We start from the raw sequence: 24,434 nt of genomic DNA on the forward strand, positions 1-24,434 counted from the left end.
TTCTTTTTGATTTTGTATAGCCCAGATTTTCTAAGCCGAGTTTTTCTACGATGTAGTTGCCCCTGAAGGTAAAGACCTTTTTGCATATATCTATGTCATGTTGGTCGTAATACTTGAAGACTTTTTTCTTGAGATGGATTGTAGGAAGTTTTTTCAACATATTTTGATCTTCTATGTTCTGATTTTGATGTGATGGTAAGCGGTGGACTTAATTTTTTTTTTATATATATCTTTTGTTTACTTGCTATACTTTCAGGTTTGTTCCTTGTTTCTCTTGTTTTAATTCTTTTGGAGGCGTCGCTATTGTTTAAGAAGGAGAAAAACATAGATTTCTATTTTGAATTGTGGAACTGATTTAATGTTGATAACATTGGTAAACCATATTGTTGTTCCTTAAGCTAAATGAAAAAGACAAATTTGAGCATTTTTTTGTAGTAGTAGCAGTGTGCGCATCTATTTTCCATGTCATTGACGGTGCAGTAAATAGTTGGTCTGATTGCTGCCAATGTAGTGTAGTAGCATTGTAGGCTTTGTACATTGACTCTGTGTAATGCCTTTTTGATATCTTTACAGCATTGGTCACCCTTTGCTTTGTTTTGTTTCCTGCACAACTTCACAATTCCGTAAAGGTACATACCATTCTCATAACTACCTTCTGTCGCCTTCTTCAAGTGTTCCTGCCCTGTTTTTGTGTTGTTCTTTTGAAAATACTCTTGCATCCCTTTGATATAGTGAGCCTCAACATTTCCACTTGTAATGCATTTTTCCATGAGGTCTTGGTATCTCGTTAGTGCTGCTAGTGGATTCATCGCCAGGGGCCTTAGGTTGATATTCTTGTAGACTCGGTGATCTTGGGCTGCCTTGGCTAGATGTGGTGATGCTTGCACAACATGTCTCACGGTTGTCCATGAAATCTTAGCAACGTCGTTTGGTAGTTCTTGAAGGGAATAGTGTGTGTTTCGCAGCATTTTTTGCAAGTTGTGTGTGATTTTTAGGTTAAGACTTTTGCCTACTGCTATATATAGGCTGGACGATATGCGGCGTTACGCGCAAATTAATTTTTAAAATTTATAAGACAATGCTAAAGTGTTAATAAATTTTTCTGTAGCTATTTTATTTTGTAGATTTTTTTTTCTGAACAATATCAAATGTAGTTTGAATATTTTCTTTTACTTTTGTTAATGATATTAGTTAGTTGAGTTTCTGAATTATTAATCTTGATGTCTATATTCATTCAAGATGTTAGTAAGAAAATATTCTTTATAAGCTTATATATAGAGTGAAGATATTTTTTTTTCATGATAAGAAATGGCAGCAAATTCATGTTTTATTTTCTTTGGATAGTACTGTGAATGAATTAAAAGTATAAGTAACATAAATCATTATGATGAAATTTTAAAGTATGAAATCTTAACTTTGTATAGTAAAACTATAATTTGTCGGTCTGAAATGCTATTATCTATCCTTCATGACAACAATTAGTCAGTAATACATGTTTTCATGCGATAATTTATAGCTAAGCGTGTTTGTTACTTGTCAATCATTTTCCATCAAAGTAAAAGTTGATTTGATTTTGTATCTAGAACTGGTAGAGCACACAAAAGATTCTGCGGCAGAATTCATGCCAATCACTTAAGCTTTTCCACTTACTATATGCAATGGATTATGGACACATACACACCCATATACATACCCATTTGCATTATTTGCATTGGAGGTGCAACAATCTAAGCGAAAACATAACTTTGGCCTCTACTTTAACTGGTCTTTCCGACCAAACTACTAACAGAACTTACAACACTTTCATTCTCTCCACTCTTGCACTAACGCACCACCTCCTCACATTCTTCGTCTTTTTATGTGACAAACGAATTGATCATCATCAGCATAGACATTATGGTGTTGTATTTCCTCCTGTCAATGCATCTTCAAGCACTACAAGAAAATAATTTTATTAAGACGAAATATTTAGTCACAATTAAAATTATTTAGTCACAATATAAACATTGTTATGCATTTGTGACGTTTTTTGAATGGTTGCAATACAATGGTCACAAAATTTTATTTGTAACAAAAATGTCACAAGAGTTGCAACGAATAAATTAGTAACCATTTTGGGATTCTTGAGAAATATGTATAGTGAGGATATACTATGTTCAATGTAGTATGTATATATGTTCTAATCATGCAATAGCATGAAGTTTATAAAATATCTAATATACAAAAGTGTAAGTTCTATACCTTTGACAAAAATAAAAATTTAAAACTGATCAGATTTGTATTTAATTGCCATGACAATCTTACAAATTATATCAGAGTGTTGAATAAGAGAATGTCTATTAGTCTAACCTTAATTTGAGGCAGTTACGTTGTGGAAGCTTAGCATTTATAACTTTCAAACTCTTTCGCAGTGACGTTTCTTTTTCTTAACTTCCTAAATGAAAAACGCAAACAAAAGTACAGAAAATAATCAAATCATGATATGTAGTTCAATTATTTTAACCCCATGAAGCACATTATTAATAAGAGTACATACGAACAGTTAAATAAACACAAAATGGTTTGACCAACGAAGGAAAAAGTGTTTGATCGGCATAGGAAAAGCCCAACAAAATCACTCTTCCTAATGTAAGCCATACCTATGATTTAGCAATTGGAGGAGTCTTCGTATGTAGGTCTCTGGATTTTTCTCCTCATCCAAAGCTTTTCACCTGCAAGAAATCAACAAATTTACTACATATAAAAAGGTTTAGATAAGCAACATAAGTTATTATAGATTGGACATATTCCAAACGAAGATAATACTAAACTTTAATATAAGTTCTCCAAATACAAAATTTATTATAAGTTCTTAAGAAAGAGCAGCTACCTGACGTTTTTGGCTACGTAATTGATTGATAAACCAAACTGAAACCATCAGTCAAGGTTTTTAAATCTGAGAAAAAAAAGATCAGAAAATGAATCACCAATCGGAGGAAGCAAAAGAAATACGGAGTGGATGTTTTTTTTGGTTAGACACTTACATTCCGGAATGACTTGCACTTCCCCGAACAATATGTCATTATCACCAGGATTTGAAACGTTTAAGCCCTAATCCTAATTAACGTCCATGAGACCAGTTTCATCTCTGGAACTTGCATATACCCGAGAAAACAATGAAATAAGAAAAGGTGAAACCCTCATATAGGATGTGAAACGATTGGAAGTAGAAGAAGGACGTTTCGTTTTTAAATGTGAAGAAGGAGGTGAGGTCGAACCTCCCTCGAAATCCTACATATATATATAGTCATAGAAAGCAACCTAAAATCTAACCGACGTGTCATATTAGGAGTCTCAAATAATTAGGGGTTTTAAAGAAATTTGGTCCAAAAAACAATAGAAAATGGTTAGTGGGTAGTTTATAAAATTTGGTCTCATTAAATAGAAGGAGTAGTTGAGGTGGCAGCACCACGAATGAGAAAAGTAAACTTTATATATATAGATTAAACTAATATTTAATTTGTATTTTTAAAATGTACAACCTTACAAATATAGATATATTAGTTAGTATGGAAATTAGAAAGTATTTTGTTTGAGGTTTATTGTTTTATATTATAGTATAACATAGACATACAATTAAAAAAGTAGTGATTTATAGAAGGAATATACTGTATGTTTTTTATTTATTTATTTACAGATTATAATATTTTTATTATTTTTAAAATTTTAAAATATATGAACACAATAGTTTGTATTATAGTTTTGTATGTTTTATATATAAAGAATCAATTAACTTTAGTATATATAGTTTTGTTGTGAAATGCAAATAAAAGTTGTTAACAGTTATTTGTTTGATATGAATTCCACATTGTTTTTCTTTTAATAAACTTTAGTTATTAAAATGGACCAAAATGTGTATATATAATTTGTTAGAAATAGGAAAATAGCTATTTGAACAAAAAATAACTAATTCAGTATACTAATTACTTACAGATATATATTACGTAATTGACTTTTGTTTTAACATAAACTAATATTGGTTGTTTTTTTTGTCTAGACCGACACAATTGTTCTTGTTTTTATCTGACAAAACAAATATGTCATCTTCTTCATCTTTGTTTCATCCCGTCCATTGCGACATCTCCGCCCATCTTGATTTTTAGTCAATCGATTTTATCATCTTTATTTGTCATAATTCGTCTACGAAAAAGTGTAAAAATTTTCTCATGAATAAAAAGGTGTATTTTTCCTGCATAGATTGTGATTTGAATTTTTTTAAACAAACATATATACTCAATTAATATAAAAAGTGTTTGTTTAACATACATATATAGTAAATTATAAAATTTTAAAAAGTTTATAATTTATAACTGATATATCTAAACTTAATAAAAAGTTTATGTAAAAAAGGTTATGCAATTGCATTAACGAAATATACGCTGCATATTTTGTTCATATATATAACAAAACTCAAAATATTAAACAAAAAAATATTTGTATAAATCAAAATATTGTAAACGAAGTGTTACATATATATATATATAATTACATAGTTGCATACCATGCTGCACCAAAAAAGCCGAGGCATATGTTCAGCTCCCAGGTGTATATATATTGGCTGTAAATTTCAATTGAGTATTTAAACTTCATCATGGTAAAAGCTAAACAAATCAAAAATTTACAAAACGCTTATTCAAATATTAATTATAGTTTTTTGCATGGTGTATTTTAATTAGTAGTACCATATGGCGAAAGCAGAAATTGCGATATTCGCATCCTTTGCATATCCAGACATCAAGACGAGGATGCTCGTATACCAGTACTCTAAGCTGTTCAAAGAGAAGTAGATTCAAGAAGAGTCATTAGAAATTTCTAAAAGCCTACAGGCCTGTCCAGCCTTAATCTTCGTGGATAATCCCGCGAAGATAAAGAAGTAAAATACCAGAGCATTAAGCCGGAGGTAACAGATAACTTGAGCATGGGAATAAGATCAACAAAAGCAGCAGTGCTAAAGCCACTCCAAGTATGCGGGCACCACCCTCCAAAGACATACACAAACTCGGCTATTACCATTGACCACGAGCTAACATTAAGCCCTAGAAGCGCACCATGGATCCCCCCCATCACGCTAACACACCACCACGTCACTGCGATGTCCAATACCAGGGCTATGACGGAGAGAACGCCTATAATGGCATTTTTCATCTGCGCTTGGAGGTACATTTGCATTGTCATTGTGAACACGATGCTGTAGAGATAAGGGATGACCCAAGCGTAGATCTCGTCTACCGTCTCAGTGATCTCAACGTTTTGGCGTAGTGACCGGAGAATGGGACCCGCGAAGACAATGAAAGGGACGAAGAGAGTGGCTACAAAGGTGTCTACTATCCAAGAACGTTGTAAGTATATCCCCATCATGTGGTATTGTTGTGCTCCGTATGCTTGTCCACATAACGTCTCCGTAGCACTTGACATACCTGCCTGTAATATATCACTAAGATCCTAAATATTACTACATAACCTTTTATTTGTCACGGTTAAAGTGAGACACAACTACGAAAATAGCCAAACCATTAGGTTATACGTGTTTATGCATATCATTCATTGCTTAGTGCTAAGTATATCATTCATTGCTTTTCGTCGTACGGATTTATGCATAATTTGTCAATAAATATCTATTGTCCCCATGTGAGTCAATTGTATAAATCTGTGATTTAAATCTAATAATTCCCTTGATTGCTTAATTAATAACAAAAGACAAACATAAAATAATAAAATATTATTTGCCTTTTGTAAAGTCATAATAAAAAAAGTTGACGACAATCGTAAGCCGTAGCAGTTTAATATTTTATATATATAATATGATGGATCGTATAGGGAGATTAATTACCATAATACCGTAGACGAAGCGCATGAAAGTGGTTTGAAGGAGAGCATAAGCAGCGATACCCGTATCACTGGAGTGACCAATGAAGGCTTGAGCCACCACAATGCACCCAAACGACGTCACTCTGAACAAAGTTGATGGTAAAGCTATTCTCCACATCTTCCTTACTTCAGTCCAGATCTTCTTTCTCAGGTAGAGGCTCTCCCTCCTCTGTTCTGTCTCTGACTCGTTTAGTAGTCTCTCTTCCATTTCTCCACCACCCCTACTCATTTTTCTCTATATATCCCTTTGATTTTCTCTAAGCAAAAAAAAGTTACAATTTTTATGAAAAAGTGTAACCGCGACTATATCCACACACGCGTCACCGATTAGAGAAGCTAAGTGCATCCTAAATGCCAAAAAGATATATATAAAACTTTTCTTGGAATGAATTATCAACATATAATTCATCCTATAAACAGAATATCTATATATGCATATGTATATATATAGTTAAAGAAGTTTTGTTGAAGTATGGAGTACTTTACCTCTTAATTAACCTTATTAGTTCAAGTGGAAAGAGTCGGAGAAACCGAGAACAAAAAGATTTCCCCAGAAAATTCAGAAGAATAAAAGAAAAAAAAAATAAAAAGAAGAGAAGCAAGAACAAAAGAAAAATAATAAGCTAGTGTAATATTTTTTTTTCTCTCTCTCTCTTGGAAGTGTGGTAGACAAAACTATAAACGCTTGTTATATACTGAGAGACAAAGAAAGAGAGAAGGAGATTGAATATATATAGATAATCTGCTTTTGTTAAATGAAGAGTTTTTAAATTAAACTAAAGGGGTCCCTAACTTAAAAGGAGTTTTGTACATATACTGAGAGAGCAAATGGGAGTTGAGTGTATTTACAAACAACGTAACATAAAAGTGTATATTATACTCTTATGTGGAAACGTTTTAGAAAGGAAATGTGTCGTTTTGTTTGTTTAAGGAAATTAACAATGGGCAATTGTTTTTTAAATTAACTAGTGCTTGTAAATGGCTCTAATCCTTTTTGGATTTGGATAGATCACCCATCTGTTGTAGTAGTAGTTAAGATGTGTTTTTTTTTTGGAGTGATCAGTTTGATCCCTTTTATTGTGTGAAGTCTAGTTAAATTGAGAATTTAATCACGTGGAGGAGGAGGGGACACAATTATATAAAATATATTAACTGTTATTAAATGTTACTTATAAACATACAATTGATATCATGTTAATATGTTATGATTGATCATTTTTGGATAAATTATACATTATGTAATACGAAATATAAATCATGCAAAAAACCTAATCTCGAATGGAAAATATCGATAGGTTTGTTTGTTTCAACGACCATACGTACGGTCCATACATAGAGATCTATAGTAATAAGAAATAAACAAAGAAGGAAGAAGAGAAAACCAATCGACGGTGAAGTGAGGAGATGTTGTTGTCCACGAGTCCACGTGCTCAAAAGATTCATCTAACCCACGCATCGTCACATCCAAAAAAAGGTCGGACTTAATTTGGAGTAAATGAGCATCATATCAAGGTATTCATGCATCGAGCTTGAACTTTTGAGTAAATGAGAGATCTTCTTTGAAACCAAAATTTTCTTAAACGTTTTTTTTGCTGGTAATTAATTATTTTACTTATATTTTATTTATTACAAGATGATTCGCTAAGAACAGATTTTTCTTTTCATAGCGGAGGTTTTTGGGGCATAAAATTTTATCTTTTTTTTTTTTAATTTTTTCAAAGATTATTTTTGTTAAGTACTGAATATATATAGTTGCTTTATTTGCATCATATTTTTTATTATTATCCATATAAAATATTAGCAATTATAAAAATAAGAAATTAATTGTTTATTATGAAAATAGTCTTATCTTCAAATAATATTTAAAACTTTTACAATCTTTTAACAATTTTTAATATATATTTACTTTTCCTATAATTTAAATATAAAAATATAACCTAAAAAATATTAAAATAAACATGTTGTAGTATTTAATTGCTGGCATTAACTCTTTTTTAAACCACCATTATTCTTTCCAGGTATATGTATATATTTTTATATATTCTCGTGATGTATGAGCACTTTGTTTTAAATACTACAGCATGTTTTTGTTTATTTACTATGACACTTATTATGAATTTTATTTAGTATGTTTTTTATAACTGAATACTATTTATTTATTTTCTCACGTGAAGCATCTACAGTTAGAGAGACTCTCAACTGCATGCTGTATATACTTGGTTTATTGCCATTTTATGTGTTATCTTTTTCTTCATATTGATTTGTTAGGCTTAGTAAGTATAAAATCTGTCTCTCTTTAACAAAAATGAAAGAATCTCCTCTCATGAGACATGAGCCAAGTGATTAACTTAATTAGATTAACCATTGATGATCAAATCGATGGTTCACAGCTATCATATTGAATGATTCATTTTGAAATGTTACTTTTGTAGACATGACATGAGTGATTTTACTCAAAATTAAATAAAGGATAATGTTGCCGATAAAATTAAAGAGAGAACACGTTCCTCGTCAACAGAGAGAGAGCTTTGGTTTTTCATTTATATAATAAAAAAAAGGTATGTAGGTTTTACAAAATTTGTATAATCTATGAAATTGATATCCTATGTCAAAAATGTATAAAAACATGACGCACAAACATATTCGAAAATCAGTTTACTGACAAAAGCAATTAACCTCATGATAGAGATGAAGTGATACACGATTGTAAGTTTATAATGTTTTCCGAAAATGAAACCCGATGGAAGAAAATTAAAAAAGAGAAGGAGAAGCAACTTGATCAAACTTCACAAACTGAAAGCTTTTCAATAGCAGTCCGAGAAAACCGTGTCTTCACTCAAAATAAGTTAATAACTTTGAGAAAATTTTGGTTATAAAGATATGAAAAGTATTGAACAGAAACAGGAAAGAAAAAATTCTGATATTTTATAATATATATATATATATATATATATACACTTACAAGTTACAACTTACAAGATAGAAACTGGAGTTTTTAAGTCTTTTTTTTGGACGAAATACAGTTTGTAAGTTTGGCACATGCATGTGAACGTTATATAGCAGTCATTTTGTTTTGTTTTCTCGATCGGTCACCATTGAATCTTCATATATCATCCTCTTTTCACTTCTTCCTTTTCTCCTTTTTGGCTTGCTAGAAACCAATTTTCCTGCTCCGCCCAGTGTAACTTTCTTTCCATAGTTTTCATGAAAAATAAATGGCTTACCTAACGACTGTCAAGGTATGAACGGCTTTTTTAGCTAACATCGGAAAGAGAGTTATAACTTTTATATATGTAATATATATATATATATATATATATATATGATTGTTTTAATATAAATAAGTTTTTCTTTTTTAGAACATGCACACTCAAATAATGTGATATGATAAGAGTTTTCATATCCCTATTGGTGACTTGACGTGTTATGTGAAACTTTGACCGGCTAATTTTCTTGGTAAATTAAATTGCTAAATCTTAATGAGCGGAAAAGACAATAGTAAGAAATGTAAAAGAAAAACAAAAGAAGAGACAACACCTCAATTAAAAAGACGATCATGATCAGTATTGAAGATCAAATCTAACATGGATGGTCAATTGGGGGTGGATGGTGGAGCGTCGAGGATTTGTGTGGATCGTGTCCAGCATCAAGATTGTATTTATTAGGTAGGTTTATTGACTTTATTTATTATGAACATGTTATATTTTCGCTCGTGTCGTAAATAAAATTGGCTGAACCGAGTAGGAGGTGGGTTCATCGAAGACATGGCCGCGCATAGCTACGTCCTACGTAAACAAGTTTTGAGGCACAGCTTCATGTATATACATCCATGTCACCTAGTTTTTTGGTATAGCAAAATAAATATTTGCACCTTTAAATGTGATTGCGATCAAAATCATTTCTTTTTGTCTTTATATGATATTAATTATCCCATGTTTTTCAACTCTAATTATAGATACTTTACATATAAATGACACTCCAAATTAAATGACAATGAAAAGCAAAAATGTAACTTTTGGATAACAAAATGTAATCGAGCTAGATTTGTCTTAATCATGCAATATATCTACATCTAAGTAAATTTTAGAATCAGTGGATAGGACATGACATTGTAATTTTATCGCGGATAAAGCTATTTTCCATTTGCCCCATTCACAAATGTTGGCTTGCAGCACATAGTCTGGAGAACAACAACAACAACAACAAAAGCTAGAAGAATTTTTTTTTTTCTAAAGAAAAAACTGTCTTAATTATTATTATCCGCCGAAATAAGTGCATTATTGAAAGATTCCTTTTTTTAATAGTAGAAACTAGAAAGTAAATAATATCCAGATCAAAATGTAGGTCATAGAACGTTGTCGTCATAGATCTTTTTCTTTTCTTTTCTATTTTTTTTTTGTTAATTCTGAAATTTGTATTATCTTTTCTCCCTAAGTGTTAGGGTGCAATTGGGGGTATTTGATTAAAAACGAAGATGCATGAAACGGTAGCAGGTTCAGGACCATTTTGCGAAGCCACTGGCGACAGTCCTTCGTACATTAATTAATCTTCTTTTAAGAGTATAGGTGAGTAGGACCAACTTAGTCGTCAAAAGCAATATATTTGTTCATGATAAGAATGCGATGTTTTTGCATGAATCATGATTCTAGTAATCAAATATTAAATATTCATACAAAATGATACTACTTGTGTAAAAAAAAAAAAATGTTCAAACGTCTCTTGATTCTAACCTCACTGGTTTCGAACATGGGATTGTACAAAGACTTGTCATTTAATTTCTCTGACAATTATCATACGACGACCGGTTTGGTAAAATTTTGGCAAAAAAATATTAAAGTATGTCCCTAAATCATCATTTGACTATTATATCTTCGTATTTAATTAATATTTTTTCAGAAAGAAATGGATTGCCATCTCTGAGTTGCAATTTAACATTCCAAATATGACAAACCATTAATTTTTGTTGAATGAAAGTATTGTCAACTACTACTGTCTTTCTCCATTTCTGTCGTGAAATAAATCATAATAATAATTGACTGACTACTAACTACTCCCTCAGTATACTAAAGGATGATTTTCTATATACTTTAATCAATTAGTGCTAAGAAATTGTGAATTTCAAAAATCAATGAAACTTTAAAAATTTGATGGATTATTATTGGTTGATAATTATAAAAATATATTAGTATAAATAAAGAATGCATTTATAGCTAAACATTAAAAAAATTTCTTAATTGATGTGAAAATCCTAAAACATCATCTATTGTGATAGAGAGGGAGTATCATTTTTCATTCAATGTGTTTCATGTGTCATATGGCCTTGTTTAACGTCTTCTTGTATTTGTTTCATAAGAAAATTTGATTCTCCTCGTTACCTACTCCTATGACATTTGGTAAACAAACCCAATCAAATACAAATTACTATATTCATTCGGTTCGTTGCTCAAAAGCTAACCGGGACAGTTACTGACTACTACTGAGGTGCTGAGGAATTACTTTGCTAGCATTTATATTTGTACGTCACACGCAAAATATGCAATTATGCATTGTATTAAAGATGTTCCAGACCTATATATATGACCCCTATTATTACACCTCGAATCCGGTCTAAAAGTTTTGTGATAATTACCAATAAATGAAGTGAATCACTCACTTTTTCATCCTATTGTTGTTCTTCTGTGTCCTAACTCCTAATGATTGGTCCCAACTTAACTGATATATCCCAATCAACGTGGCCCACACACGACAATATGAACAAATCTTAGACACTTAAACACACTCGAAAACCCAAAATAACCTGACCCAGTAGTATTTTTAATTACAAATATTCGTATTGGCATTTTCTTGGTTTCTTGATTCTTCATGTTCTTTAAATTTCAAGCTGTATACCAAAAATTCAAAATCCATGATCTCCTCCACCGGTATCGAATACTCAAATTTAAGAGTTCTAAAAAAGAAAATTCTCGTTTCTATTTCCTTATAGACTCTGTAGAAACGCAATAACGTATCAATAACAATAATAAACAACAATTAATAGGGCCAAACGGACCTCTCCCTCTTTCTCTGTATCGTTTCACTCACACGCACACAAAAACTGCTCAGTATTGATCTATCTTCGATTTCAAGCTGACGAAGCTTCTTCTTCTGAGTTTCCTTGTGCAGTTGTTTCTTCTCCTTCAGCTTCAGCTTCACCAGGCTTCTCTGGTCCAGGTCCAGCTGATACTTTCACCATCGACGGACGTAAAAGCCTTTCCCCTAGCAAGAAACCTTTCCTGTATTCTTCAAGTACTATACCCTCTTCATATTCCGCGGAATCTTCTCTCATTATTGCCTCATGTAGCTTTATTACACAACAAAGAGAAAAGCAAAAAAAAAGAGATGTCAGCTTTTATATATATGGAAAGACCATCAAACAAAGGCAATAGATAAGGTTACCAACTACCAACTCATTGACAACTATCACACCATCTCGCAAAGTAACAAGCTCATCTAAAGTCTCCAACACTTTATGATTGGTACTAGATTCATGATTGGTTATGTACTTCTCAAACTTTGTGATAATCAAAAGCTATCTAACTGGAATAAGAGACCCTTAAACCCAACCTTGAGATTCCATGATCATTTGCATCACAAAGTATCATTCAGCATAATTTGTTCCATCCATCTTTCAAAGTAACAAGCATATCTAGGTTCTAATCAAGATTATTCTGGTGGCACTATACCATCGAGTTATCCTAATTAATATCCAAAGCACTTCGATTATAAAGATCACCTCCATAGTTAAAGATTAACATCACCAGCAAGCAACAAAAATACGTTTTTGGATCTCATGAAAGAAGAAAGATATATTACCATTGGATCAAACTGCTTCCCGACTGTCTCCACATGGATAACACCAAGTGAGCCCAGAATTTCTACAAACTGTTTGTATATGCTCTGATAACTATTAGTGACTCTCTCTTCTCCCTCAGTCTCCACTTTAATTTGGGATTTAGCTCTCTCGAAATTATCCAAAACAGCCAACAGATTCTCTACAACCTCTCCTTGAGCATTTGAAACAAGGTTTAGCCTTTCCCTCTCCGTCCTCTTCCTGAAGTTGTCGAAATCTGCACTGATTCTTATGAGCCGATCCCTCTCCACCGATAAATCATTGGATAAAGACGCTAGTTTATCCTCAAGCAGAAATTTTTCATCTTCTATGGATTTTAAAGATGCTTCTATCTCAGCGATCTTCCCCTCATTGTTGTCTGCTAAAGCTTCTTTATATGAACTCAGCAACGCTGTGATAGCAGCCGCTTCTTCTTCATCAGCTCCGACATTTTCACTCTCCACACCATCCGTCTCCTGCTCCATGATTTCACAAGGAAGACAGAATCAGATGAAAGCAATACAGACATTTTCACATCAATTCCTTATAAAAGCTGAGACAGAACAGAATATAATCTTAAAACAAACAACACCAACACCTAAACAATCAGAATTAACACCAAAAATACTCAGGACCTTCTCTGTGAACCCTCATACAAGAATCAACGAGTCAATTCGATTTCGACTGTACACGCCATGGTAAAATGCTTGTGAAACTCCTTCATATTAGGAATACATCATGCCCAAAGAATCTAAAATCCACCATTCATCAGACTTGATGTATCCTTAGAAACATTAACAACCACCATTTCACGCCTGATTATACTGAATAAGAATCCTACTCATTGCTCTTACTTATGTGAACGTTACTTAAAAGAGGAAAACAAAATCAACCAAAAGCTTAAAACTTTACGCAAAGAACAAGCAAATCCAGCATTACCATATCCAAAATTCTCAGAATTTCATCATAACATTCTAATTAAGTACATGAGCATCCCAATTCGAAACCCTAAAACCTAACCCCTCCAGCCAACATAACCCCAAAAAAGTAAACAGAAGTTAGTCGAAATCGAAAAACCTGGACTTCAGGTTCGTTCGATTCCACCTCCGTCTCCGTAGTCTCAGCTTCTCCGGAAGCAAAAGGTACAAGGTTCAGTAACCGAAGAGGATAGCCGCTAGACACAGACCGGAGAGAAGCTCGGCGAGAGAGTGAGACCGTGGTATTTCTTCCTCCGGCGAAGGAGACACAAAAGGGCTTAAAGGGTACAGAGGGAGCATGAAGAAGCGTCGGTGTCAGATGTAAAGACGGCGTTTTGAGTAGACCGGCCATTGGAGACGAGAGTTCGGGGAAATAGAGAGAGAGAGTGGCGGAGAGAGATAAGGAAGAGAGAGAGGGGAGGGGACAAAGAGTTTTTTCTCTTTGTTTTGTTTGGTTTTCTAAACCGTTGGATTTAGTATTTACTATATTGATCGGACGGTTGTTGTTTAACAGAAGTATGTAGGGAGTTCTTTTAGATATTCATGTGGTAGAAATCTAGAACTTGTAATGATATTTTAAAATAGAGTAACCATTTTTACAATGGGAAAAATACCAAAAAAAGTTTAATATCCAATTGTTTTGGATCGGAATAAAAATACAGCAAATAATAAAAATATGTCATTTAAAACCTAAAACAATTAGTGTTATTATTTTCGTATCCACGATTTTTTAACAAAATCAAAATTCCAATGTTATTCTGGTTATTTAATTAATTATTAAATTTTAATAAAAAATTCTTGGTTTTCTGTTAACCATATCAAACGAAATTAATTCCGGTTATCTATTTCTTTTATCTCTTCTTCCTCTCTAATCGGCGTGTGAATATGTCCGATAATCTGAAGCATCCTCTCGGTTCAAAGTCTTCTCAGAAGTTGCTCGAGAGAGTCTCAAAGGTTGCGAGAATCGAGGGGTTCAGTGACGAAGAAGAAAAACAAGAAGGATTGGTCGAGTCGGAGTCGGAGCTGTCGATGAACCCAGGGAATCCTAGATTGCAGCGTTACTTGGTTGTCATCTAGTATATCAGAACTCGTTTCTCCGGTTCACAATAGCAACCTACTGACCGCACCGTCTTCGGTGTATTGCAGGTTTGTAATTTCTTTAATTTTTCCATCTCCACCGTTAGAGTGAGAGAACTCGATGAGACAATTTAATTCGAGAATTTGGTAGATTGGTTTCGTAGCTAGTTATGGTGCCATAGAGTAATTTACAATTTTTACATTCTTCATAAGTTGGTAATCAACCCAGACTGACTCAAACCTTTTCTTTCTAACCAATACATCCAAAATCGCAATACCAGCTTTCGAATCCGATGAACAACTCATCTCTCGACTCACCCAAAGAGCTTGTTCAAACAAACCCATCTCTAGAAGCTCCATAATCAATAAACTAAACACCCCAAGACTAAATATTTCACTCTGAATATCCTCGAAAGCATTAAAAACTCTATACAAGAAATATCAGTTGGCTCATTATGGCGCCTGGGACTTTCAATGAGGCTTTTTATCTAACACCTGGCGAGCATATAATTCTGAGCTCTGGTCAGATGTTAGGACTCGAATCAGAATATTGGGCCTTCGTGGGCTTCATCAAACAAGGGACTGGACTTTAGTTCATTTTTAGCCTTTTAGGAGTTATGTTTAAGTTAACAAATGTCTTGCAGAAACGGGAAAAAAAAAATCAAGAACAATGTTTATCTTCTTAAAAAAAAATAAAAAAAAAATTAATCAAGAACAATGTTTATCTTCTTCTTCCTAATCGTTTCTCTCTTTCCTTCTCTCTTCCTCTGATTCTTCACCTTAACCTCAATTTCTTATGTTTCTCTTCCCAATTTCTGTTATCTATCTTGGTAGGCTACTTTGGTACCTATCAATTGGTGCTTTCATTGACTCCAAATCTTCTCGACTTTGACAATGTTAATGTTTAGTCAAGAAGATTTCAATTTGCTGCTTCAGGTACGTGACCAACTAGAGGCGTTGCAATCTAGCGTCTGCGAGATGAAGGTGATTCTGAAACAGGAACGAGAAAGAGCCGAGCTTCAACAAGCCCAGACCAAACTTGAACAGATTAAGGAACCTGAAAATTCCTTGGGAAATGTTATCGGACAAGAGGTGGATGTTCAAGTTCAGAAGGCCATTCCAACACCACAACCCACACAAAACCTTGAGATGCAGAAGACTTCAGGAGCAAAATCTGGTGAACAAAAGCTGGTGGAAAACTCAACAATTCCTCTTGGAAAATTCGTCGAACAAGTTGTGTGCGTCTCCACCCAGAAAGTTTCTTATAATTTTGGGATTTCAAAACCTCCATTCTCAAGACAGTCAATGTTTCTTAAAAAGATTTTGGTGAAGAAATGTTTCCATAGAGACCGATTTAAAAGAGGAAGGCAATGTGACTCTCTTGCTCTACCATTACGGAAAAGTCAACACGGAGAAGTTAAGAGATCTTCCATTGAGCATGGCTATCATTTGGTCAAGATAAGAAGATCAAGGAAGAAGGATTTGGATAAAATTGCAAGTCTAGGAGGCACTCTGCGATCTGTTGTAAACAAGGGTATCTACGGTGTTACTAAAATTTTGGTGGGAGCTTGTGAGGTCAAGGAACAAATGACAACTCTATCTTGGATTAGGAGTGTATGGGATCCAAGAGAATGGTTAGATGAACAAGCTCAATGGAAGTTTTTGGTGAGATTTTACAGTAGCAATTGGATGATTATGTTGCTGCGAGTTTCTCATTGGGTTAGTGGCGCTTGGGATCCAGGTGGGACTTGGTTTGACAAATTTCAATGGGAGTGGTCATGGAGAGTTCACATGACTGGTAAGGTTTTTAATCCTAGAATGTTTAAGTTGTGGGTCACAAATCAGGGTATAGGTATTAAGGCTTTGCCAATGTTTAAGAAGCTTGATGGGCGTAGAAGAGGCAATATTATGATTATGACAAGAAAACGGTCATGGAGAGTTCACATGATTGGTAAGGTTTTTAATCCTAGAATGTTTTAGTTGTGGGTCATAAATCAGGGTATAGGTATTAAGGCTTTGCCAATGTTTAAGAAGCTTGATGGGCGTACAAGAGGCAGTATTATGATTATGACAAGAAAACAATTTTTTGAGATTTCTATGGCCAATCTAGTTTGGGAACTTGGTGGATTTTTGGTGGAACAAGCTCAATTGAACGAGTTAGTGGAATGTTGCAGATGTGTTAGAATGAGGATTATGATTTATGAAAGGGATTATCAGGAAACGATTACTACACTCCAGGAAATTCAAGTTCCATTCCTTGATGAGTTGGGTCACTATGATAAGGTTCTAACTAGGGCTGTCCAAAAAGCTCTTGGTAGGAACGAGAGTAATTCATCCTTATGGTCTATGTATGGTGACAAACTGCTAGATGTGGGCCAAAACCAGAAGCTGCTGAGAAGTCATTACCTGCTCCTAATATGCTGTTATTACAAGATGCAGAAGTCAGTCTCTAAGCAGGTGAGCAAGTGGGAATTCAAAAAGTGGATAATTGATGAAATGCAACCTATGCATCAGCTCCTTGGCATTGACGGATCAAAGAGCTTATCAATTCATCTGGAGGACAAGATAGAGTCTTCATGGGATTCATTAGATGGAACTTTTGCTTGTTCTGATTGGAAGGATCAACCTCATAACAAGCGTTTGGATCCTTCTCTTGGGTTAAATGACAAAGAGGAGTTGATTTTTATAAAGGCTAGACTTGGCAACCTGTTTGGAGTTGCATTTCAAAGGCGCGGTGATACAAAGTGGAGAACACAATGGAAGTTAGAATCGTGTACTCCATCAACATTGGAGAATATACAACAGAAGAAGTCACCAAAGTATACTGAAAATATGTGGGGTGAGATGTCTTTTGAAGCCTTGGCACCCACATTCAAGACCAGATACCACTTATCCTATCATCTTGAGGACAAGATGGAGCTTTCAGGGGCGAGTAATAGTAGGTATGAAGTATTGGTTTGTGTTAGTGAAAAGATGAAACTAATGCAGAAAGGTAGTCAAATAATGTTATCGAAAGAAGGGAAAGATGCTCATACGGACAGTTTGATGGTAGTGATGAAGGAATTTTTGAGCTGTGGGGTTGTTTTGAAAAAGCTAATACCATGGGCGATTGAAAGGCTTCGTGGAACAGGTTTAATCGTTTTTGGTGTTAAAGAACTGACTCAGCTTGTTGCTCCATATGAGAAAAATGGAGTTTTCCGCTGGTGCAAGTTGCTGGAATGGATTGTCTCAAAGCCGGTTCCATCTTTAGAAGACCCATCTTTGTTTGGAATACAAGCTGAAGCAAGAGGATGTAGGCAGTTTGAGGTTACTCTTGAAGTGTTCAGGGAGTTTGATGTGACATTCTTGAGCAAGAGGGACACTCAAGTTGCATCAACAGCTGAAGTTAAGGTGATAAAAGCAGATGTCGGAGCAAACAAGTTAACTATCAGCTTCGCAGAGTTTGACTATCTTCCACCTTGAGGACAAGTTGGCTCTTCATGGCGGGAGTATTGTTAGGACTCGAATCAGAGTATTGGGCCTTCGTGGGCTTCATCAAACAAGGGATTGGACCTTAGTTCATTTTTAGCCTTTTAGGAGTTATATTTAAGTTAACAAATGTCTTGTAGAAACGAGAAAACAAAATAATCAAGAACAATGTTTATCTTCTTAAAAAAAATTAAAAAAAAATTAATCAAGAACAATGTTTATCTTCTTCTTCCTAATCGTTTCTCTCTTTCCTTCTCTCTTCCTCTGATTCTTCACCTTAACCTCAATTTCTTCTGTTTCTCTTCCCCAGTTATGTTATCTATCTTGGTAGGCTACTTTGGTACCTATCATCAGATCAAAAGTGAATTACTTCTGAAATATTTCGAAGATCCTTTGTCTATAGAGAGGAGGAAGAAGAGATTAAGAAGAGATAAAGAAATAGATAACCGAAATTAATTTCCGGTTTGATATGGTTAGCAGAAAACCGAGAATTTTTTATTATAATTTAATAATTAATTAGATAACCAGGGTAAAATTGGAATTTTAATTTTGTTGAAAAATCGTGGGTATGAAAATAACAACACTAATTATTTTAGGTTTTAAATAACACGTTTTTTATTATTTGGTGTATTTTTATTCTAATCTAAAACAATTGGGTATTAAACTTCCAAATAAAAATAACTTCGGATTTTTTTCGACATTTTTCCCTTTTTACAATATATATCATTTTTTTTTGGTTGCCAACATTATTTTATAACTATCGATGATTGAACTTTTATTTAACCCTTGCGAAGAATTAACGAGAGGGATCAAATTAAAAATTTCAAAATTCCAAGAATTTTACAATCACTAAAAGTGATGAGACCCCTTTTATATCACTAAGTCGGTCGGCCCAATGAGTAAAGGCCCATTAGCAAACCGAAATTATAAACTACAAACAGGTCTCAGTTAGGTTTTTTTTTGGCGGCAACTCAATTCGTCGTCGTTGTCAGAGGATCTTCTTAGTTTTCTCGTCTGCCGATTTGCGTCAATCGTTTCGTAATCTCTTACCAAATCGTTTGCTCTCGGCTTCTTCTCGACTCGACGTCACTGTTCCTACTCCTAACCGGCTTTTAGGTACGTACGGTGTTTCTTAATTTAGTCAATCTCTCTCGAAAACCCTAATTAGTAGCTTTATTTACTCTCGCCCTTTATGTTCCCTATCGATCAAATTCATGTTCACCTCCGCGATAATATAACCCTATATTAGTATCTGATTTCAATGTTTCTCATAATTGTTGTATGCGTGCTTGTAGATAATGTCCGGCTCAACTTCTTCACTCGGGGCTCCTTCTGCCTATATCAGTCACGAGCTCGAGGAACTTCGCTCCAAACACGACCACCTTGAAATGTTGGAGCAATTGATTATGGAAGTTGTAAAGACAGAACAACGGACTCCGGTGGAGAAATTGTTGCAAGGCCACCGTCTCCAGAGAATGACCGATTCTATCATACTTAAGTCTCGGGAACTTGTATGTTTTTCCTTCTTCTTCTCCATAGTTTTTTTTTTTCTGTTTTCGTTTTCTTGAGGTTTATACTTTATAGATTAGAAAGAACATGTGAGTTCTGGAAGCGGATACTTGTTTGAGTTGTGTTACTAACCTAGAGGCCACTTTAGTCTTAGTTATGCTGCTTACTAAACCTTGCTTCTTCTTATTTATTGTAAGGTTCAAACCGATGAAAAGGAGGATGGTGATGCAGTTTTATCTGCAATTTTGTCTCGACTGGTACAGGTTTGCTTCTTTCCCTTTTGCATCCTCTGTATCACGACCTGCTTTTACCTTTATATATATAGTAGATGGACCCCTTTGTTTCTCAGTTTCAGTTGAAGAATCTCTTATACAAGAGTCACTGTCGGTATTTTAGTTCTGTTTCCCAGCTGAATTCCGTGATTCTTGTTTGAGTTATGTTACTTATTGACGTAGAGGCCACTTTAGTCTTGACTCTAAAAATCACTTGTAGTTCACATCAGTAGATGCCTTGGGCGAAGTTATTCTGCTTGGTTAACCTTGCTTCTTGTTTACTGTAAGGTTCATTCCGATGACAAGAAGGATGGGGAGATTGAATATGCAATAGCTCCGCATGTTGACCAAACTGCAACGTTTACGAATTTGTCTGATGCATTTTTTTCTCGACTGGAAGAGGTTTGCTTCTTGCCTTTTGCATCTTCTGTATCAGGACCTGCTTTTACCTTTATATATATATATATATATATATATATATATAGATAGACCCCTTCTTATTTTTCAATCAAGGATGATCTTTGTTTCTCTTTTTCATTTGACAAAATTAAGAATCTCTTATACAAAAGTCACTGTCTGTATTTTAGTAACGTTTCCCAGCTGAATTCATAAACCTACAGCTACATTGAATATCATAGAATTCATCCTTCTGAATGCCTCGCTGATGCTCATGAAGCACTCCTCAAGGATGAACCAGTAATTGGGTTCAGTGTAGAGGTGAGTTTCTGTTTCTTGATGACATTGTATTAAGTCCCTTTGTTCAACATTGTTAAAATCTTCTTTGTCTGTTGCGCAGGAATGCTCTGGTCGGTTCTTGGACTTGCATGATATGTATAACAAATACAACAGCTCTGATTTTGGGGAAAGAGTTGAATATTCAGCTTATCTTGATGTTTTTTTCCCAACCAGAGAAAATACCGCGTAAACTTCAGTTGTCGAGGTAAAATATTTTATTGAGTTTTCTTCTACCTAGAGATCTTCATTCGTTGTTTCTTCTACCTTCAGCTGAATGCTTTTCTCTCTCTCTCTCTCTGTCTTTTGGACTTGTTTCTATCCATATAAGGCAATACGCAGAGTATATGGAAGCTCTGCTAGAGTATTTAATCTACTTTTTCCAGGGAACTGAGCCGCTGCAAGATTTGGACAGAATACTCCACAAGGTTTTTAGCTGCTCTCTTTCTTTATTGTTTTACTGTGTTCTACATGTTTTTTTATAAGCGTGTTTAAGGGTTCTTTATTACTTCTGCATAAAATTTGGGATTGTTTTTTTGGGTACCTCTACCAACTTGTTGGTGCACCGTCCGCACACCCATAGAGCCGGTGCTGGTATTAATTCACAGATGTTATGATCTCCTAGCAGCGCATTTTTTTTCCAGTATGAGTGGGTTATGCTTAATGGATTCCATTTTTGTTCAGCAAGCGCGACTGGAAAAGAAACAGTCGCTAATGGAGGCCAAAATGAAGAAACTCTGCGATTTACTTGATGAGGTTTGTTGTATTTACATTTTCTTTTTCCCTCCCCGAGCATGTCAGGTATTTTAGTTGTGCTTGAACTATCATGCGGTCACCTTATATACAGGCAATCGAGAGGACAAAACAAAACGTAGAAAAGAAGAGAAAGGCTTTGACATTTGAAGTGATGGAGGAAGAGGAAGCTCATACAGAGTCAGAAAGTGTAGCAATGGGTTGGGATGGGAAGCCAATACCATACTGGCTCTACAAACTCGGCCTTGGTCAGGTAATGTAGTTATTAGACCATTGATGTTAAATGATGAGTGAGAGAGAGAGAGAGAGAGAGAGAGAGAGAGAGAGAGAGAGAGAGAGAGAGAGAGAGAGAGAGAGAGAGAGAGAGAGTTTTGTGATACTGATTATTAAACTTTTCTTGTAGGAATATAAATGTGAGATTTGTAGAGACTATAGCTATTCGGGGAAAAAGGCTTTTGAGAGACATTTTGAAGAATGGCGTCATGGAAGCGAATTACTTCGTTTGGGAATCACAGGGAAGGTCAACAGAATCACTTTGGTTGAGGTATGTTATCTCAACATTTTCTTTGTTTAAAAGCTATAGTTTGTGTGATTGGATTTGTGATTATTTTTTATTTCAGGAAGCAAAAGCTCTGTGGAATACGTTACCAGAGAGTCAAAAAGTGCGGCTCCGCGGTAACGGGAATCTCGGACCACATCCTCGTTTAAAGGATCAGGAATCGAAGTCAAGCTCCGACGGGTGTAGCAATTCCACCTCCAGATCAAAACTATGCTAGAGAGAACTGCATTTTTCCTGGCAAAAGAAGGGTTGGAGACTGAGAGGAGGGTCACAGACAAATATGAGAATGAAGCAATATTCAGCTTTTTGAATAGCTCTGATCCTTATCACGCGTTTTACCAGCATAGGCTTACTGAGTACCGTGCTAAGAATCAAGATGCTACACACATCCAGGCTGTTGCTGCAACTACTAATTCAGGGTATGGTGATCCACAGACCTATCTTCCGGCTGAGTTCAAGGTTCCTCCTCTGCCCCTAGAATATCACAAGTTTGCGTATAGACTTCCTGTAGGGATGACGCCTAAGGAGCTTGATATTATTAAGCTCACAGCGCAGTTTGTGGCGCGGTATGGGGAAGTGTTTTGGGTGGGTTTCAAGGAAAGAGTGAGTATGGACCCTTATGAAGCCAAGTGATGGCAGGTTCACTCTTTTCAGTGGACTTGTTCAAGCGTACGGGGAAGTTTTACGTCCTCAAATCTTGAAAGAAAAGCTGAGAAAGAAGGCCGCTCGTATGGAGACCATTCTTGAGAATTTTCTTGAGAATTGTTTCCATCGTGTTCAATGGGATCGTTTCCAGAAGGAGCATTGGGAGAAGAAACGGAAGGAGCATGGGGAGGAAGCAAGTGGCAAGCGAGAGGAGAAGGATATGGATCCAGGATTTGCACATTTTTTAGTGATGAAGCAATTTGCTCTTCGTCCACCAAAACCATTAGAGCCAAAGAGACAAACGTGTGACGAGTCGGCCCTTGTTCCAGAAGACGAGTTTCTTGCTCAACGTCCGGTAATGTTTTCTCCGGACTCTTGCTTACCTGTCATTTCTTTTTCTTTTCTTCTGAGTTGTTGTATCTAAGCAGTTAGTTATGACATTTTCAGGGTTGGGGTAGAGTCAGGATTTCTGTTCACCACGCCTTAGGCATACATGGAGGTCATGGTGCCGTCGTTATCGGAAAACGTGGCACGTTTGAAAGAGAAAATAGCTGTGATTCTCAGAATTCCAGCAAGCAAACAGACGTTGAGTGGGAAAGCCGGAGTTTTGAAGGACGATATGTCACTTGCATATTACAATGTGGGAGCACAAGAAGTCCTAACTTTGTGTTGGGAATTGTGAATGCATCTTTTATAAACTTTGGTGGCCAAATATAAGAAACAATTATTACTGACTTTAAAATTTTGTTTTAGCTCTGTAAATCTTTAAAAGAAACCTTTGATATTTGATATGAGATAACTTCTTCTTTACTAGAATTAGTTTCCGCGAGCTTTAATCCTCGCCTGTTTGTTTTTCTGGGGGTAAAGTATCGTCGGCTTAGTTTCCAGAGGTTAAAGTCCTGCCGGCCTTTTATGTATTCCACCTTTATTTCTCTTTGATATATATTTCAGATGACAAAAAAAAAAAAAAAAAAAAAAAAGTAAATGCCAGGCATCATTGATGTTCGTTTTTGTTTCGCAAATACAATATATCAAATCCTAGAATTCTTTAGAATTTTAAATAATCATCCCTATATCCAAACAAAATCTATACTATATTTTTGCAGCAACTTTTGCTCAAAAATACATTTTGGAAATTTTTTACATTTAATGCAATTAATGCTTATATTCATATCCAAACAAGTATAGTTAATTTTTTCTACTATCCTTATAACTAAATAGAATTAAAATATTTTAAATATCCATATATATAATATCCTATAATTAATATAGATATTTAGAAGATTTATTTCATATTAAAAAAAAATATTCTCCTATCATCTGTATTGATTTTAAAATTTAAATGTAGTGAATCATCATATAATACATAAAGTTAATAAAAATGTATATTTTTCCTGCATATATTGTGATTTGAATTTTTTAAAACGAACATATATTACTCAATTAATATAAAAAGTGTGTGTTCAACATACATATATAGTAATTTATAGAATTTTAAGAAGTTTATAATTTATAACTGATATATCTAAACTTAATAAAAAGTTTAAAATTATGAATATTTAAACATTAAATTTTCAAAATAACACAAATGAGTTATAATAAATAATGAGTTATATGACATTACATGATTGAATTGATAATACTAAAAAATAAAATATCATTAATAT

The 24,434-nt window shown here is 34.5% G+C and overlaps 2 protein-coding genes, 1 long non-coding RNA gene and 1 pseudogene across 6 annotated transcripts; 1 reads left to right on the forward strand and 3 right to left on the reverse strand.

Annotated features, from left to right (window-relative positions):
* Nucleotides 1-1,605: 1,605 nt before the first annotated feature.
* Nucleotides 1,606-6,611, reverse strand: LOC104735816 (protein DETOXIFICATION 25-like). 3 transcript variants are annotated; one of them, XM_087480319.1, is made up of 10 exons: nucleotides 6,394-6,611; nucleotides 5,870-6,164; nucleotides 4,922-5,460; nucleotides 4,722-4,808; nucleotides 4,541-4,597; nucleotides 3,024-3,127; nucleotides 2,870-2,935; nucleotides 2,640-2,711; nucleotides 2,350-2,434; nucleotides 1,606-1,935 (listed from the first exon to the last, which is right to left on the reverse strand). In XM_087480319.1, coding segments are annotated over exons 2-6 (951 nt in total). In that variant the 5' UTR covers nucleotides 6,137-6,164; nucleotides 6,394-6,611; the 3' UTR covers nucleotides 1,606-1,935; nucleotides 2,350-2,434; nucleotides 2,640-2,711; nucleotides 2,870-2,935; nucleotides 3,024-3,126. The 3 variants fall into 3 exon arrangements, with proteins under 3 accessions (XP_087336445.1, XP_087336444.1, XP_087336446.1); XM_087480318.1 differs by having other exon boundaries at nucleotides 3,024-3,133; XM_087480320.1 differs by lacking the exon at nucleotides 4,541-4,597 and having other exon boundaries at nucleotides 3,024-3,133.
* Nucleotides 6,612-11,859: 5,248 nt separating this feature from the next.
* Nucleotides 11,860-14,222, reverse strand: LOC104735819 (uncharacterized). Its single transcript, XM_010455672.3, has 3 exons — nucleotides 13,853-14,222; nucleotides 12,760-13,251; nucleotides 11,860-12,247 (listed from the first exon to the last, which is right to left on the reverse strand). Exons 1-3 carry the CDS (start codon nucleotides 14,102-14,104, stop codon nucleotides 12,029-12,031), a joined length of 963 nt encoding a protein of 320 aa, XP_010453974.1. The 5' UTR covers nucleotides 14,105-14,222; the 3' UTR covers nucleotides 11,860-12,028.
* A 742-nt stretch (nucleotides 14,223-14,964) lies between these two features.
* Nucleotides 14,965-19,008, reverse strand: LOC147929269 (uncharacterized). The gene is made up of 2 exons (XR_015578813.1): nucleotides 18,642-19,008; nucleotides 14,965-15,348 (listed from the first exon to the last, which is right to left on the reverse strand). It is a non-coding gene; the product is annotated as an uncharacterized LOC147929269 (long non-coding RNA).
* A 251-nt stretch (nucleotides 19,009-19,259) lies between these two features.
* On the forward strand, nucleotides 19,260-23,580 carry LOC104735821 (splicing factor SF3a60 homolog; annotated as a pseudogene). The gene is made up of 12 exons (XR_015577623.1): nucleotides 19,260-19,413; nucleotides 19,593-19,808; nucleotides 20,004-20,069; nucleotides 20,367-20,480; nucleotides 20,699-20,795; nucleotides 20,875-21,018; nucleotides 21,142-21,238; nucleotides 21,495-21,566; nucleotides 21,658-21,816; nucleotides 21,967-22,107; nucleotides 22,184-23,122; nucleotides 23,215-23,580. The product of XR_015577623.1 is annotated as a splicing factor SF3a60 homolog (transcript).
* Nucleotides 23,581-24,434: the final 854 nt, after the last annotated feature.

The sequence above is a fragment of the Camelina sativa genome, chromosome 13 (genome assembly GCF_030686135.1).
Source record: "Camelina sativa cultivar CO46 ecotype springtype chromosome 13, ASM3068613v1".
NCBI classification, from domain to species: Eukaryota; Viridiplantae; Streptophyta; class Magnoliopsida; order Brassicales; family Brassicaceae; genus Camelina; species Camelina sativa.